Below are 18,170 nucleotides of genomic sequence, written 5' to 3'. Positions count from 1 at the left end.
AAGTGTGGGCACCGACACCACAAGTTGGGAAAAACTAGCCTGGGACAGGGCTACATGGCAATGCCTTGAGAGAGAAGGTACATCTTACTTTGAGGAAAATGTTCTTGTCCTAGAGACAAAAAAATTACAGAAATGGAAGGAAAGAAAACAAGATTCAGAAATCTGTGGTCTGACCTTCTCTTTGACCACCACTTATGGAGTTTTCCAGAGAGTCTGCAGCTCCAGGATTGGCCTCTTTAGCCATCAATGGACTCATTTACAACCCTTTACTTGACCCACAGGAGCGATCATTCTTGACCATGAGGGATCACCAATAACAACTTATATCATTTTTGCCACCTTTGTGAAAGGACCCAGAGCCACCAGATTTCAAAGATGCTCCCATTTTGAGTCTTGGCAAACTGCTAAGACAGTCATCATGGTATCGCTGTACTCTGCTGCTGGGAGAATTCTTGCAAGAATGATATTGAGTACATTAATCTTGGGCATCACACTATGGTTTTCTTAAGGAAGAAGTACTAATGATACAACATTTTCAATTCAGCAACTACAAGGTAAAATGCAGAGAACAGAACCAAGATGTATATGTGGACTTGACCAAAAATATCAACTCGGTGAACCATTAGGCTCATAAGACATTGTTGCATGAATTTGGTGTCCACAGAGACTTGTGTATATGGAAGGACCTTTTTATAATAAAATGATGTTCCCAAGTATGGGAGCTGGAAGAATCATTTGAAAAAACACAAAGCTAAGTTCTGACCTGGAACCAACCCTATTTCACTTTTTGTCCAGCTGGTGAAGGAACATAGAACTAGCTTCAGATCAATGGCATACTATTCCATTTGCAGCACCTACAAGCCTGCTGGAAGCTACTGGTGCAATTACTGATAAGGGATCTGTTATTTGCAGATAACTGTTCTTTAGATCCCTGCCAGATATGCAGGTAAAAGCACAATAGGATCTGATGCACAATCCACACAATGGCACTTACTGCCATGCCATGTGTACATGACAGAATCATGATCCTGGGCAACTGCATCAGCTGACAAGGCTCTTACTTGTGGGAGCACATGGTGTTCCCCCACAACTGGGAGCCCCATCAACTGGTGGGCTCCCAGCCATAGGGGTACACCTGGCCATGCATTCAATTAATAGCATGATAGGAACCAACTACAAAGTTATTCCACATTTTTTGTGGAATAACTGTGTGACTTATTCCTTGTTTTATGATGCCATTCGTTGCTTTAATGTGTGGCCAGCTTACAACTTAAAACATGACTAATTGATTAATCACATCTTAAGTGTAACATGTGGCAGGGGCCTTAAATTGAGCACACACTCAAAGACATTCAGTCTATAATCCACAGTTTGTATGTCTATTAACAGTGAGCCTCAAAAAAACTGAAGTCTCATGGCCCATGCTGAACTACTAGTTAAGACTAAAACAGCGTCCCCATGAATTTCAAAAACAACTTTTGTTGCCCTAGAGGCTCATTAGCTAGAAATGTTCCGTTTGAGGATGAGACCATCTAAACCAGTGATTCTCAATTTTTTAGACTCAAGGTTCCCTTGGATAGCTTCAAGGGAGCCTTCAGAAAACACCAGCTTTGGCTTTCACTTGTTTTCTGACTACAGAAAAACAGAGCAAGTCTTCTGTTGCAAAGAACTCAAATACCACAGCAGGTCAGAATGTTCTTAATACTATGAATTCTTATTTGAAATATCTGGGTTTGTCTTATGAATCATATTTGTACATCTAACAGTGCTAACATTGTGCAGCACCATGCAACACCCTTGAAAGGATCTTTTTAAGGTACCCCGGTTGAGAATCTCTGGTCTAAATGTATAGCAAAGGCTAGTATTGTTTTATGGCAATTTAAGAAAGTATCTCTGAAATGACTGTAATGTCCAACTATGCACCACGTTAGAAGTTTATCACACCATAGACTTATAGAGCAGTGCCATGAGTACTAACTTATAGACACAAATCAGCAGTACATTAAGCAATTTAAATTAATCTATGCTGCCTCCTTTCCATTTGAAATATCAAATTCCAAGACAAAATTTCAAATACTTCACAGATGTCAAATAGGTGGCATTGAGTGCTTCTTGATCAAGTCTCAATTTTACTGAATCAGACATGTTGTAAGAATGAAAAATACTAGAATTCCAAAAGCATTTTTATAGCAAACTTAAAACAAGAAACATATTCTCTATTTGTAGATCATGCCAGCACTACAAAGACGCATCAAAATACCACTGACAGCTTGTGATTCTAACAAAAACAGCTGGGAGTAGCTTACCAAAGATAAAAATATCTGAAACATAGATGCATAGTAGATACCCAGGAATTTGAAAAACACCATTACAATATGTTGCAAGAGGAAGGAGAAATTAAAAGCAAACCAGGTGCAATCTCCTTAGTAGTAGTCTGTGTTTAGTGAACCTGAGAGTAAATCTAAAGAAGATTAGAATAAGAATGATTATAATAGAGCATAGCTGCTCTATGATCACGCAGAATATTTTCCTTAAAGAAAATACAATTTAATTTTATTCATAATCATATTGTTGGATACAAATATAAATATGATTCTTCATAATCATAACGGCTTAGTACTTAAAATAAGTCATACTGATCAGTGCAAATGAAAGAAGTGTGCATATTCCTTGTTTATATACAATATTATTATTATTATAGTATGTGTATTATCTGTCAAAAAGCCTGAAAATACACTATACCAAATAGAAAATTATTTCAGTTACACTGGAGGGCACTGCAATGAAAAACAAAAGCAAGTAGACTGCACAATGCAAAATCTAATATTCCTGTTAATTTTTCTGAAAATACCATCACTGGTGGACCTGTAGTATTGAACTTAAAAAAAAACTTAAATTTTTCCTTACAAAATAATAATTCAGACATCCTAAATATCCAGACATAGAAAAAAAGACAAGGGTTTGTAATTATTTAATAAAAATACACTACTTCAAAAGGCTTAGCTTATCTTTCCAAGAGCAGCAGCCACTCTATTGCTCTACCCTACCCTTTATTTTCATTAAAATGCCAGCATTATTGCTGAAGGTACAGAGTATAGCAGAACCTCACTAATTTATTTAGTTAATTCACAAGTCTATGCACACAAAAACTGTGATTTTGTCCTACCCCTCAGCCACAGTGGAACTAAAAACACTCCAGAGATGGCTCCTAATAATCAGGTTCCATTACATTCACTACATATTCATTACTGCGCCGTAACTATTGTGCATTAAATTTAGTACTTGCATAATCAAGTACTAAATCAATGTGCAGTAACTGGCTTTTTACCAATGTTAACTGCGCAGTAGCCCAATACTACTACGCATTAGCATATTAGCATGGTTTTTGCCCTGCATGCTAATGCACAGTAGAATTAGGCTCCTGCACAGTTAGCACCTCATATAGATGTGCCAAGTGTGTACTAGACACTATTAAAAAGTACAATATTAAGTACTACTATAAACTTTTACACTAAAAACTAGTTACAACAAACATTATATCAGCAGTTCCCAAACTCTGACAGATTGCGCACCACCAATGTAAAATGATACAACCTTACGTTCCAACAGAAATTTTTTCAGTTCAACCTTAAGTACCACCAGCAAATTTTTGTCATATGAAGTAATTATAATAACTCTGTTAACGCATACCACTGACAGGTTGTCTGCGTACCACTGGTGGTACCTATATCACAGATTGGGATCCACTGGACTATATTTTATGATGCTTGTCTTCACTTACTTGTCCCTTCACAAATTTCAGGAATTCACAATGCATCTCCCAAATATCAGCAAATTACAGAGGCTCTACTCTACCTAATGTGATCTGCTCATTCAGTCACTTGTTTTAAAGATCTTCTCTGACTAAATGATATGTTAATTCTCCCCTCATTTTAAAACAATAGTAGTTCTTTTCAGCAATACAACAGCTACACTTACCTATATTTTATTTCATGCTATCATTCTGCCTGATTCTTTCTTTTCTAGACAACAGTAGGTTTTCAATTTAATGTTCAAATGTCTCCCATCCTCCTCCTCCTATAGGCTAGGTACAGACATTCTAAAAGCTTGAGGCAGAATCAATTCAAGCTACATGGTTTTCTGCAAGAAGCGCAGTTTAGATAAGTAGCAAACAGAACACACATTCGCCCTTTGGGCGGGTGGGGACACAAATATTAGACTGAATTCTGCCATTTTTAAACCAGTTTGTGTGTGCTGAACTTCTGTTCTGGTATGAGTATAGACCCGTTTCCGATCACTTATATTGGTAAACATGTTTACCCGACCACAATTTATCTGCCAAGAAACATTCCGCTGTAGCATAACATCTAGTATTCACTGAGGTCCTGCTTTTCCAGATAGAAAACTAGATCAGAGACTGATCAATGCATAAAGCATTTAAGCGCTGCCCACAGTCATATAAGTCTGCGTCTTAGGTCAAAGTTAGAACCCACCCTTGTTTATGACTCTGAGGTCATTTGATCTTTCTTTTCTATGAAGTCATATAACATCTCTGCTCCAGAACGAAAGAACTGGATGTAGATCTTTAATCCATTCAATCTTACACAGGGACCTTTCCAGAAATATTTGTGTATATTTTCACAGGAAATTATTAATAATTTACAGTAAATGTGGAAAAAAAATTCTTACTGGTCTGACATCCCCACATGAATTTGTAAATTGTCGTGCCAAGCCAAAATCCAACATGTAACACTTCCTACAGGTGCTTGGGAAACGCCCCATGGCGAAGTTCGACTAGAAAATAAACAAAAAGTATACGTGTTAACACACACACAAATGAAAGGCATTTTTCATTATCCTGTCCTTCCTTCTGTATTTTCTTTTTAACTCAAGCCCCATTCACTTTGAGTATGGTCATATGCTCAAGAGTAAAAAGGAGCACTAAGTTATGGGCAAATGATCAAACTACCGCAATGTCAACGAGGGTGCGAATTTACAGAGCATTAGCTGCTCCATGGTAAATTCCCCACATGTACATTCTTATTTTGTAGTAAAAGTGAGATGGTATACATAGGGTTGGAGTGATGATGCAGCTATGATGAAGGCTAAAGCTTGCCTAACATCTCTTCCAACAATACAGTTATTACAAACTATAGACTTTATTGTGATATTTCTGTATTAACTGCATTCATATTTTCATAATATTGTGTGAATCCATTTACTTCTTTAATCTGCATATAGAGAATGAAGAATTAAGTGCCAGGGCTGTCTACTTGCGAGAAGAGACCAGATGACCTTTTAGCATCAACACAGTCTTGCATGGCTTAGTTGACATATCGACAAAGGTGAGGCGCCAGACACCCAGGAGGTGTCCACAGGAGATATGCATGACAATGGGAGAGCAGCCTGTCAGCTCCTAGCCAGAAAAGTCTGGAGGACTGAGAAAGGCAGAAGCTTTGGCAGGGGTGAAGAGACTGGAAAGGGAACAGTTGAGTATCTTTGGGGGTGCTCAAGCCTTTGTGGGCTAACCTGGGGCAGAGGGACTGCTTAACCCATTTGGAGGGGATAGAGAACCTTTGGCTGGCTGGATGGCCTTGGCACAAATGAATGTCTTTACTGAAGAAACTGTCTGCTGTGCTGCCTGGATCTGTGGGCTGCACTGGGTCTTCTGGAGGGGTGGGGAGAATGGGGAGAAAGAGATGTCTGCACTGGGAATAACTTCACAGGCAAGTTGGCATGGAGAGAAAGACTGGATGTGTAGAGGCAATACATTCCAAAAATTTAAACTGCAATTCATTTTCTTCATCATTTGTCTCCACAGGTGCCCATTCTTAAGTTTTCTCTTTGATAACTTTTTCCCCCTAAAATGCCTACCGTCAACAAGTCAACACAGGCTGGCAAGCCCTGGTGCTTTAAAATTTCTGCTACACTTGCACAACCCACCTTAAAAATTATTGATAGTAAAAAAACAGGAGAAAAATCAAGGAGATGAAGCAAGAAAAAAAAAAACTATACTTCTGAGAAGACTAAGCAAATTGGAAATTTGGTACTACTATGTGAAAAAGCTATTGTTGATTTCTGGTGCTAATGATCTTAGTACCACATATGCTAGATTTGGATTAAAATTAGCAGTAAGCATGGTGCTTTCAAGTCTGGGCAGGGTATCCTCCATCTACGAGCAAAGCAGCTGAGGTCTTTCAAACAAGACTGAATTTTTGCAAGTATGAAAAGCCCTTTTCCAAAACAAATACCAACAACAGTGACAAAGGTGGACTACTTACCTGTACCTGAGATAGCTATAAGAAAGGTGTTAAGCAGTACTGACTTACTCTTATAAATTAATTGCTTGAGTTGTCACAATTCACTGGCAAATGCTACACAATCTTAAAATTATCATCAAAACTTGGAAATGTGCTACTATTGTAAAAAGCTACAAAGAATAAAGCATCCTCATCAAAGTAATTTCAAATGTATCATTACCTGTTGTCACTCCAACCCCTGATCCAAGAATATAGGGAAGAATTAAATACTTGCAAAGGGAAGCTTTTTAAATCACAGGATGAACTGCTGCCAAGTAAAGCCACAGGTTTTTTTTACAGTTTAAAATGATTAGGTCTACCCCTCTAATTCTTTGTCAGATGCAAGGCTGTTAATTGGCTGCAAGTCCTCTTCTGAGTAGGAAAAAAAAGAGGATTGTCTAAAGTACTAGAGAGCTCAAATTCTCTCATTAGGATTTACTTTACTTATCAAAAATGAACAGTTAAAAAAAATGACTCATCAGGAAATTTAAGCCCTGTGAAGATCAATGTCCAGATCAAAACTAGACAGGTAGTTGAAGATACTCTCACTTAGGAGAAAAATTAACAGAATTCCAAAATTCACTTTAGAAAGATTCTCTCTATTCAACATTTCAGAAAATACTTTTCAAGGTGAACAATTAAAATATTTGTATTTAAAAATACTTGTAAACAGAAAGAATCGCATAGGGCATTTACAGATGTGCTCCAGGAGGTGGAGGGGTGTTTAATTACCACAGTTCCAAGAGCTATGCTAATTAAAGCGCCCAGAGCATCATGTATATCAGTGTCCTCGTGCTGAAAAATGGCAACAGGGTGTTTTGAACTAAAGCTTGTCAAACGAGCTTTAGTTCAAAGTGCCCCTCCACCATTTTTCAGTGCAAGGACGCTGATACACATGATACTGGGGCACAGCAATTACCATGCTCCAGCAGACTCAATTAATAGAGTCTGGTCCAATGTGCTGTAATTACAGCATGTCAGAGCAGCCTCCCTGCACATGTATAGGAGCCCACAGTATAAAGAAGCACAGGCCAGGATCAACCTAGAAAGGCTGAGATATCTTTATAAATATTTCCTTCTTTGCAGAACAAGTACTAACAGAAACAACTAAGTTTGTTTGAAACAGAAGTTCTCAGTGGAAGTGACACCATACATTCCCAAACTATGAGTGTGGACCATGAGAATTTTTTTTAAACCCCAGGGATTACAATGAGAAAAGAGAAGACAAAATAATATTCCAGGAGGCTTATTTGGAAAGTGTTGACCAATCAAGCTGATGATGATTTAAGCTCCATAGCAGAAGCTGACATAAAAAATTACCTTATTTTAGCAAAGATCTATATATTTTCATTCTTGCTAGCTTAGGAGGCAACGGTGGTAGTGTAGCTCTTTGTTTCTGTGGCTTGGATACTACTTAAGTGCTTAAAATACTACTTTAAAAAGTGTATTCAGACAGATCCTTTATTATAAAGGCTATGAGATCATTAGAAGTTAGTCCTTTGTTAAACTGCATCATTTATCTTAAATCTCCTACCGTTTCAACTTCATTTGTACTTTTGGAAATTGAAAGCTTAAGGGGGATACAACTTTCAAACAAATATGATCAATAACAGAAGAGTCATTTTCTCAAAATTATGTAGCACATGTTGTTTTTTCCAAGTACAATTCTGAATCTACCCTTCGCCTAAACAACCACAAGCTACTTCTAGAGAGTTCTATGCAAAGCTCAAGCTTAAAATAACCCAGCATACCAAATTCTTTCTTCCCTGCATAGAGATTATTTGTATCTCTTTGTTATTCATACATGAAATAGATTCCATATCTCAACTTAAATTAAAATGAATTAAGAATATACTATTACTATTAAAACTCATATTTCCAATGGTTAAATTCTAGTCCTTTTGTTTTCTTACATCAAATGCTTGCATTCATAATCCAAATGCTCACTAATCAAATTTTATTCGGTGGCAGGAGGTATTGCTACATAACATTTCCATCTCTCAGCTGTGACACTAACTGAGAACTACTGTGAAGAGGACGGCCATTTACAGGAACTGCAATCTAACACTAATTAAATAAATTCTGCACTGCCAGTTTGACAGATTAGCCTCCAATTCTCTTCCCCTTCTCACTTTTTCGTATTACCATCTAATAGACTGCCCACTCTTTTAAGGCCGCCAGCCAAGACCAAGCAAATTCAATGCTGACTGTTTTAAGGAGGAACTCACTGGTTTAATGTCCCTGTGCAAGAATCCCACTGAGTGAATGCTCTCAATGGACTCCAAAATTTGTCGTCCCAGTCGCAAAGTGGTACTGACGGTAAAGGTTCCTCGAGACTGACTTCGACGCAGATCTGCCAAGTTCCGGCCCTGATAAATAAAAAGAGTATTTTCAGGATTGGTCCCAAAACCAACATTTACACATAATGTTTATGAATCTTTCACTTATTCTTTCCTCAACTGAAAGTTGCAGTACAACTCACGTCCAATAAAATCTCCCTCAGTCAACCCTATCCTGTTCATGGACACCACATCTGAAAATTGTTCTAAATATATTGTTCAAAGTCTTCAATACCTTAAATTTAGTGTGTTTTGAAAATATAGTTCTTTGTTTCCAAACAATTTGAATGATGTCATTCCATTAGTAGTTGAGTGTGTTTTAAAATATCTTCCAACTTCAATTAAAGTTTTCAGAGGGGTGTCAACTAGTTCAGAAAGCATCACAACTCTCTTAGTAAAATAAAAGGTGATTCTAAAGAGGTGACCCTTCTTTCTGACAAAGGATAATGATGAAAATATGAAATGTTCAATTTACCTCGGCCCTGCAGCCCATTTTAAAAATGGCTTATTTTCTACTTGCTATCATGCTCACTTACTATTTGTTAAATACATGTGGGGGGGTGGAAATCAACAATTTAAGAGCCATTCAGTACAACTCACCTGTAACTGCATGACCACATAGTTAAACCTATCGTTCCTTCCACACCCAATGAATCTACAGACATGGTCTTTCCCTGAAAGGGAGGAAAAGAAACAAGTAAGCCAACAACTAATTCCTCTATCCTTCTTTGTGTAAATGATTAAACTAGAAAATATTCAAAACAGGTGCTTCTACTAAGTTTAAAAAAAAAAAAAAAAAAATCACACTAAAACAGTAACAAGGAAATTCACCTCAAATAAAATAAAATTTGCCTCCCCCACAAAATGAGTTCCCCTCAAGCTTCACTTGTTCCAACACTTGAATAAATAAATATTACAGTTTCCTGGAAGATCAACAGATTTGCACTGTTTTGGAGAAGGAAAGCATTATATTCCAAAGCTGATGACCTGTCATGGGGAATGCTCATTCCTTGCTTCTTTCTGTGGATTTCAACTGTGGCTGTCGGGCAGGTTAAAGGTGGTCTCTCAAGCCATTTGATTGTCTTTTCTGAATCAACGTTGCATTTTACACTTGACAACTCTTTTGTACAAGTTGTAGTTATGTTTTCATTGCAAGTTCAATTTTTGCTCCCTCTTTCCGACCCAAAATTAACAAATAAAGTAATATTTCAAAAGACATACTAGGCGCACATTAGTACATGAGATTTGTAGACATGGTAAAATGTTTCTACCAAATCTCAAGTACATCAGATAATAAATTCCAAGTTCTATGACACCTTCAGAAATAAATGTCTTCCCAAGGATCCAGAAAGTCCTAAAGCAGAGGTCGGCAACCCCTGGCACGCGTGCCAAGCGTGGTACATGAGGCCATTTTGCTTGGCACCCCACAACCAGCCCCGGGTCCAGGTAGCTGCTGCCAGCGACGGAGCCCATGCTGCTCCCAGCAGGGCTTGCAGCATCCCAGCTACCTGCTGGGAGCAGCCCAGGATCCTGGCTGGCAGCTGCTCCCCAGAGCTGGGAGACTCCAAACAGCTGTGCCAGGCTCTGGGGTCCAGCATCAGCTCTGCACTGATGCGTGCAGGTGCGCCTTGGAGCAGGAGGTGGGGGAGGGGCCTGAGGCAGCGCAGCTCCCGTCTCTCCCCCCCACTCCCGGCACGGAGGTGATGAGCCCGGTGCAGCTGTTTGTAGCCAACTTGGGCTTTAGGCAGATGCAGCAAGCAGCAGGCGCAGTGCAAACAGCTGCACCGGGCTGCACAGCTCTGGCATCAGCTCCGTGCTGGCGGTGACTTCATGGGCACCTCGGGGCAGGCTGCACTGCCCTGCTGTCTGCCCCGAGGTGCCCACGAAGTCACCGCCAGCACGGAGCTGATGCCGGAGCTGTGCAGCCCGGCGCAGCTGTTTGCATTGTGCCTGCTGCTTGCTGCAGCTGCCTAGAGCCCAGGCTGGCTACAAACAGCTGTGCCGGGCTCATCACCTCCATGCCGGGAGTGGGGGAGAGACTGAGTCTGCGTTGCCTCAGGCCCCTCCCCCACCGCCCGCTCTGAAGCACACCTGCACATGCCAGTGCGGAGCTGATGCTGGACCCCTGAGCCCGGCACAACTGTTTGGAGCCTCCCGGCTGCAGCCAACCCCGGCTCTGGGGAGCTGCTGCCAGCCAGGATCCTGGGCTGCTCCCAGCAGGCAGCTGGGACAATGCAAGCCCTGCTGGGAGCAGCCTGGGCTCCAGCCTACCCAGGGCCAGGGTAGCTGCTGGCAGCCACAGAGCCTGGGCTGTGGGGCAGGGGCAAGGGGTACAAGCAGGGAATTCTGCCATGTACCCCTTGCTTTCATTTTGTTTTTCTGCCATGCGGGCACTCCGGCACCTTCTGAGGTAGGCACTGTGGTGTTTTTCGGTGCTCCGGTCAAAAAACATTGCCTACCCCCATCCTAAAGTTACGGTGTCACTAGTAAACAAAATCAAATTAAAAACAAACAAACAAAAAGTAGAGACCTCCCCAAACAGGAGGGTGAATTGGAGGGTGGCAAGCCACTGTTTGCTGTGAAGGAAAAATAGAAGATCACAGATTTGGCTGGTAAAGCTGGCTACTGCTTTTCCTATTCAAGGTAAGTTTGGTCTTTTGGTGAGCTGCTTTTTCTCTGGAATGGAACATGTTAGTGGAGAAAGGGGGCTGGTAAATAAAAAGGAACAGCAAAAAAATATGTTAAAATGTAGGGTGGAGAAAGGTTTCTTTCTTGTTATCAGTGGATTTTTCAGACATGCCTACTACTTCATTTACAACCTGAGGTGTAACTGGCCAAGACTGTACCCATGGGAGGCCTCTCCTCCCCTCCCCCTCCCCCTTCTTTGCAGGGTCTGGCTCTGGAGGCCCCAGCAGCAAGCAGCTGACAGAAGCATCAGATGAAATTTGCTGCTGCTGAGGAGAAGATGTCACCTTATTTGACACAGACATAAATGTCAAACATGCAAGAAAATTCCTTTTTTTTCCCCCGGTGGCAAAAAACCCAACAGGGTGACATCTCCTCCCAGCAGCAGTGAACTCCAGCTGATCCCCCTGCACTGCTGCTGCTTACTGCCAATGCCAAAATGTGTAGGAGGATGGAGAGTGGGAGAGAGACCACAAGGAGCCTTCCCTACGCAGCGCCTGGGGCTCATTCCATGCTCGCTCACCATCCTTATGCTACTGTTTACAACCTCATCACCAGAGTCCCTGGTGTTCATCTACCCTCAGCTGATGAAAAGACATGCAAAAATCTAGAAGTCTTGGTTTAGAGATGATACCTTTTATTAGACTAACTGAGAAACTGCAAAAAAAAATGTTTTCTTCTGCAAGCTTTTGGGCTCACATGCCCTACATCAGGCTCAGGGAAAGTTCAAGATCTTAAGAAGTCTCCATATATGGGGGGAAAAAAAATTTGAACAGAAGAAGCTGCAGCTGGAAATCTGGCCCTCTGGGTCCATGAGAGTGTCTTTGTGAGGTGCTCTTTGTTGTGCAGATCAAGCAGGATTCCTTTCCTGTCGATGTCGGATAGCAGAGAGGCGGGGAGGTGTAGAGATCTTTCTTGCTGTTCAGCAATGAAGTTTAGAATCCAAAATAGGTTAAAATGTATTTATATTATTATAAATATAATGTTTATTTCCTACATATGGGGACTTTTTACCATCTTGAACTTTCCCTGAGCCTAATGAAGGGTGTTGTGAGCCCGAAAGCTTGCAGAAAAATATTTTTTTCTGTTGCAATTTCTCAGTTGGTCTAATAAAAGGTATCATCTCTGAACCAAGAGTTCTACATTTTTGCATTTCTTTTTGTCTCAGACCAACACGGCTACCAAATACATCTCTTGAGCTGATGAAGACTTTCACTTCAATTGCTGGGAGAATTGTTTCTTCCTTGCTGCTGGCATGAGGAAGTCTTAAGGGGTTCTTTGTAAAATACAATCTTCAATAGCAGAGTTGGATCCTTAAAAAGGAAAGGAGGGGAAACAAGTGCTTCCCTTAAATCCTTTTTCTTAGATTTCTTTATAAATATCAATATTGAACAATACTCAAATCTCTCCCTCTCACGAACTTTACCCCTCTTTTTTTTTCTTTCAAATGGAAGCAAGGAAAAAAGTTAGTTCAACATTTAAATAAAAAAATTAAATTAAATTAACCTCTTAAGCAGAAACATTAAGCAAACCAACTCCTTACGGTTGAAATCATTATCCCAAAAATCAATATGTAAACAATATCCTTTCACAAGGAAAAGAGTTTGTAGCAAACTTCTCAAGATGCAATTGCGCATCTTCTCTGCTGCAGTTTGCAGATAATAAGGTCTCAGCGCAAATATGTATAATATATTTTATAGCCACAGTGGCATTCTGTAGGAGCATGGTTGGAGATGTTTTTACTTTATCTGCCAAATGCAATAAAAGGTGTCCAAAACCTTGGCTGTCCTGAGAAACCACTTTTTAATTGGAGCAATAACTCTTTCCAGACAGTGTGACAAATGCTTTTGAAATTAACTCTTGTAAAAATTTGAGGTGGTTGCCATACAGCAGAGAGAATCTGCTAACACAGTTAAAATAACTGAGTCTAGGATTGTTGCTCCTCTAGGATGTGGCAGAGCCTGCCAGCTTAAAGATCCTCTGTCTTGATAGATTCCATATCAACAAAAAGAGGAGGCATGTCTAGAATTAAACAGTACTTATGCCACAAAGTTTGAGGCAGGACATTATTATCAAGAAAAAAAAACTATCAAAACTTCTATCAAAAAGTTTGTAACAGTAATTTAGAAATGCATTACGTGCTAGAAATAAATTAGTAATTTAGTGAGCTCTTAAAAATACATGGAGTTATGAATATCACCCAACTGTATTTTTTTTTTAAACAGGAGCATTGAAACCAGCTGAGCAAATTATGAAAATAGGCATACAAGGCATAGACCAAAAAGGAGAGGAGGGGTACTAGCCTAGAAGCACACAACGCAGCCAGACAATCCCTTGCAAGAAGAAGAGAAAGAAAGACCGAACAAATTTAGAACAGAGGGGATGTCTAAAAGCTGCATTTCTAGAGCAGTACAAACTGGTTAAAAATAACAAAGTGCCTGAAGGGCCTTTTTTTTTTTTTGGAAATCTGTCTTCTTCCATGTTCCCAGCCCCAATACATAACAATTCAATCTAGCAATTTATAAACTTCTTATCGTCACCTCATGTTGACACTGAAAAAACACTGGAATCCCCATATCCCTCTGGCCAAAATGAAGGGAGAACGGTTGTAACCTCTCTGAAATTGGTTCATAAATCCCAGGTTAAGATCCCCTAATGGTCTGTTTGGGCAGTGGTCAGGACAGTGATCTGACTGAATTCAAAGTAGTGAATTCTGGATAATTTTTCTAAGCTTTTGCTCATTTTTTACAGCTAATTTACTCTTCAAGTATTAACAGCTATTGGTGGATAACTACATGGGAACCACTGTGAAAGAGTGAGGGAACACTTGTGAAATGCTGCTGCTTTCAGCGCTGGTCTTCAACAGCAATTCATTTTTTCAGTTCTCAATCACAACAGACAACCAAACCTTCTGCCACACAACTGCAACCCTGTGAGAAAGGAAACTATGGGTGCAAAGAGAAGTGCAGCTCTCCGTTGTAACTCAGAACATTTTGCAGGAAGTGTTCAGAGTTACAGCGATCCCCTTGTGTACCCCTAGGGGTACTTAAAAAGTATGCAGCACACAGGCAGCCAGAAGTGCGACCAGGAAGCATAGAGAGTAGCCAGGTCTGGCTGGTAAATCTGTTATGAGGGAAGGGGTGGGGGTGACAGGCAGGCAGATCAAGGCCCCAGCAGTGGGGGAGGGAGTGGGGCTGGGGGAGGGACAGGGGCTGCCCAGATAGGGCAGGACGCAGGACGGAGCCACGTGTGGGGGGGGCAGAGGGGGCAGGGTGGCTCCCGCTACTATGGGCACCCCAGAAGGGCATGTGGGACGTGTATCCCCAGATCTGCGCGTGGGGTGATGGCGGACTGTCACTGCAGGCTGGAGCCAGAACATCGCCAGGCTGTTCCTGGAGGGGGGTGTTGGGTTGAGCTGCGCTCGGGGCAGGTGGTGGTAGCACTGGGAGTGGTGGCTAGGGGGCTACAGCAAATTCTGGAGTGGCTGCAGCCCCTCCCTTAGCCCCTCTCCCAGCACCACCCACCCCAAGCACAGCGCAGCCCAGCCCCACCCAGGAAGAACCCGGCGCAGCCCTGGTTCCAGCCCACAGTGGCCTTCTGCCCTCGCCCCGCATGCAGATCCAGGGGCACACGTCTCCATCCTGCATTCTACCCCCGCCCCAGCCCCACTCCCTCCCACCCTATGGGGGCCTCAATCTGCCCCGCTACCCCTTAAAAACAAGAAAAAAAAATAAAGGGATGCATGAGCTGAAACTTTGAGACACAAGGGGTACACTTGTTTAAAAAGGCTGAAAACCCCTGCCCTGAACCAAACAGAAGTTCACTGTTGGTTCCAGGGGGGAAGGGAATCTAGCTGCAGGCTTTGATCCTGCAGCAGGTTTCCTCTAGCAACAGTCCCTCCCCCCTGCCAGCCCAGGCTGTTCTCAGAATGGGAGGGGGAAGGGGAGCAGAGGGAGCTCCTTCCAGGAGCTCCCCAGCCAGCACTGGAGGGTGGGGTGGGTGAACCGGATCCCCACCAGCTCAGGAGGCTCCAGTGTACCTGCCCTACCCTCCAACAGCTAATGCCCCCCCACTCCCAGACCAAACTCCCTCTTCTCCCTTTCCCCCTTCCCATTTTGAAAACAGCCTGGAGGCTGGCAGGCAGGCAGACACAAGTTACAGAAGACACTATTTTGAAAGTCTTCATTTGAACCCTCATGCAATGAGGGTTCAGATTTTTGCTGCACCAACCAAGTTTTAAACAGTCTGCAGCCATGAATTTGTGTTTGGTCATGGCTATAGATGGCTTTCTATGGCCAGATGGGGCAAAAATTGTCACTTCTGTCTGCATACTATAAGATACAGTTGCAAGGTAGAATGTGCCTTTGAAAGAGAAGAGCTGGGAATTCAGAGGACCATAGCAAGAGAAGAATATTCAAAACAGTATAAAAATGGAAGGAATCGCAAACAAACTTTAAGGAGAAAAAATGGAACAAGGTGAATTAAATAGAAGGAAATGCTCTCAGCAAAAGAAAATAATCTATGCTTCATTATTGTGATGAACTTGGAAAATGTCTCTAATATTCCTTATCAATATTATATGAAAAATCTGTTCCCATAATCAATGTTGTACTGTTGCTTGCCTGAACTTACAGTGAAGTCAAGGGAGACAGTAATATGATGATTAAATAACCAAGGAGAAAAGGTAAAACAATGGCCTACTAAGGTACATCTCAACCACAACAGGAAGGTTCACAGCTTTGAAGAGGGAGGTATCACAATTCTAGCCCTAGCAACAGGGTTGTTCTGCTAAAAGTGAGAGGAAGAAAATTATTTAAAGGACCAGTCCTATAAAATGGGAAGAGGCTTTTGGGTGAGCTGGGAAAGGCTGCCTACAAAGTCAGTGAAAAAGAGGAAAGAAAAAACTGACACACTGAGAAGACTCACATAGAGAAGACAAGCATGCTGGAAAGAGTGCAGCCTGTTTCCTCACCTCAGGTATAGAGTTCCTCCAACTCAGATATGGAAAAGCTGGATCTGCATGAGCTATGGAGAAAGGTTAAGCCTAGTTAAATAAATTTGTGTATTGGACCCTTCTTTTATATCTTGTTCCTGTGTATTCTGTACCCTTGTGGCAAGAATAAGAGATGCTTTATTCTACAGAAATTTAACCTACTATCACAGGCCCTCATGCAGCAAGCTGGCTGAAACACCAATCAAAATGGATCTGCAGACTATTACTCAAAGCAAAGACACTTTCAGGTAAGCACAGTCAAAATTCTTATTACCAACTTCTTCAAATAGATACAAAATTGGGGAGACAGGGGTGTCTACAAAACACTGTACACTCATTAAATAAGTGGTGGTGGCCCCACAGGCCAAATGTGTGGCACAGGGCCATTCTGTGCACCAGGATTTGACCCTGGGGGTCCAGAACCACCCCTCTTGGCTCCCCACACCAGGATTGGACCCTGAAGCAGCACAGGGCTGGATAGGGTAGTGCAAGACTCAATCCTAGTGTGTGGGGCTAGGCAGGGATGGCACAGGGCCAGACCATGGTGTGCAGGGTCCCATCCAGATGCACGGAGTTGGGCAGGAGGTGGTTTGGAGCCCCAGCACTTGACCCCAGCACATGGGGCTCAATCGCAGTATGCAAGGACCAGCTGAGGCTGTGCGGGGCCTGCTTCTGGCATGCACATCCTGATCCAGCCTGCAAACTGGCCCTGTACCACTCACCCAGCCTGTGAAGCCAAATAATTGAGCACCACCGTTTTAGCCCAATAACTGAAGGGTTAGGCACTTACCTAGGGTACAGAGGACCCCGGCTCTAGATGCCCCAAGCCCAGAAGGGGTTTGAACCTGTCTTCTGCTTCCCAGCAAAGTGTTCTAATCACAAGGCCACAAGGTTAGGCATTTCCCAGAATATGCTCCACCCTTCCTATTAAAACTGGCTCACTAGGCAGCAAGGAGGGGAAGATCGGAAGGGCTAGGAAGAGAACAAACTATAGAACGAATGGCTCAAAGATACGTATTGCCCTAGAAGGTATGGGGAGGGGCTAGGTGTTAGTTTCTGCCCTACTGAGAACAAGAGCCCAGGCTATCTGAATGCTGTTTATCTATTTTGTCCAATAAGTATTATTAAATGCAAGGTGTAGTGAGCCAGCTTTAAGAGGAGGGCTGGAGAGAGGTCTCGTTAATGCCTTGCCCATAGCCTAGTGGTTAGTGCCAGGGTTGCCAACCCAATACATTTTTTTTTTTTTTTTTACTGACACCCAAACTTCTCGACTGATGCATGTTTTTACTGACATATAATATAAATGCAAGTCTTCTTCCAGGCCCCAGTTAGAAGACAGAGCACTCTGGGATGCCATAAAATCTTCTGAAGTATGCCCCGAGGTGTAAGGAGATTAGCAGATACGAGGAGATAAATGCACAAGGAGATAAATGCAGGCTCAGGTTCATCTCTGCCTGGCTATTGCCTTGCCCCCACTGCCTGGCCCCTCTGCACAGAGGCAAGCACTATAATGAATACATTTTAAATGGGGTGCTGCTTGATTCATAAAATATGGAGGGGTGCCGAGTCAAAAGAAGGGTGCCTCAAGTTTATAAAATTTGACAAGCACTGAAGTAAACATTAAGCAAGCTGCAAATTTAGTTCACAAATATTAAACTGTAAACCTCATTACCAAACTGTGATTGTGAAACACTCCCTCATTCATTTTTTGCATCTTTCCCTGTGACCTATAAACAACTGTGGTTTTGCTGTTCGTGACACATCTCTAAAAATCAGGGAAATGCTAAGATGGAAGACAAATGTGTGCCAGAATCTCTAGTATGCAGAAAATGCTTTAAACCATTCCAACAAACC

The 18,170-nt window shown here is 41.9% G+C and overlaps 1 protein-coding gene across 6 annotated transcripts in view; it reads right to left on the bottom strand.

Moving 5' to 3' along the window:
* TTBK2 (tau tubulin kinase 2) overlaps positions 1–18,170 on the bottom strand; it is a 171,699-nt gene that overhangs the window by 122,372 nt on the left and 31,157 nt on the right. For 5 of the 6 annotated variants that reach the window (XM_025215335.1, XM_025215333.1, XM_025215334.1 and 2 more), the window contains 3 exons: positions 9,239–9,312; positions 8,528–8,668; positions 4,690–4,794 (listed from right to left, as the gene is read on the bottom strand). In XM_025215335.1, coding sequence (XP_025071120.1) covers positions 4,690–4,794; positions 8,528–8,668; positions 9,239–9,312 — 320 coding nt within the window. Of the gene's footprint in view, positions 1–4,689; positions 4,795–8,527; positions 8,669–9,238; positions 9,313–16,295; positions 16,313–18,170 lie in introns of those variants that run through there. The other variant, XM_025215338.1, reaches the window with a different exon arrangement.

This window comes from Alligator sinensis, unplaced genomic scaffold, assembly GCF_000455745.1.
Source record: "Alligator sinensis unplaced genomic scaffold, ASM45574v1 scaffold1581_1, whole genome shotgun sequence".
NCBI lineage: Eukaryota > Metazoa > Chordata > Crocodylia > Alligatoridae > Alligator > Alligator sinensis.
This window is presented reverse-complemented; position numbering and strand designations above follow the sequence as displayed.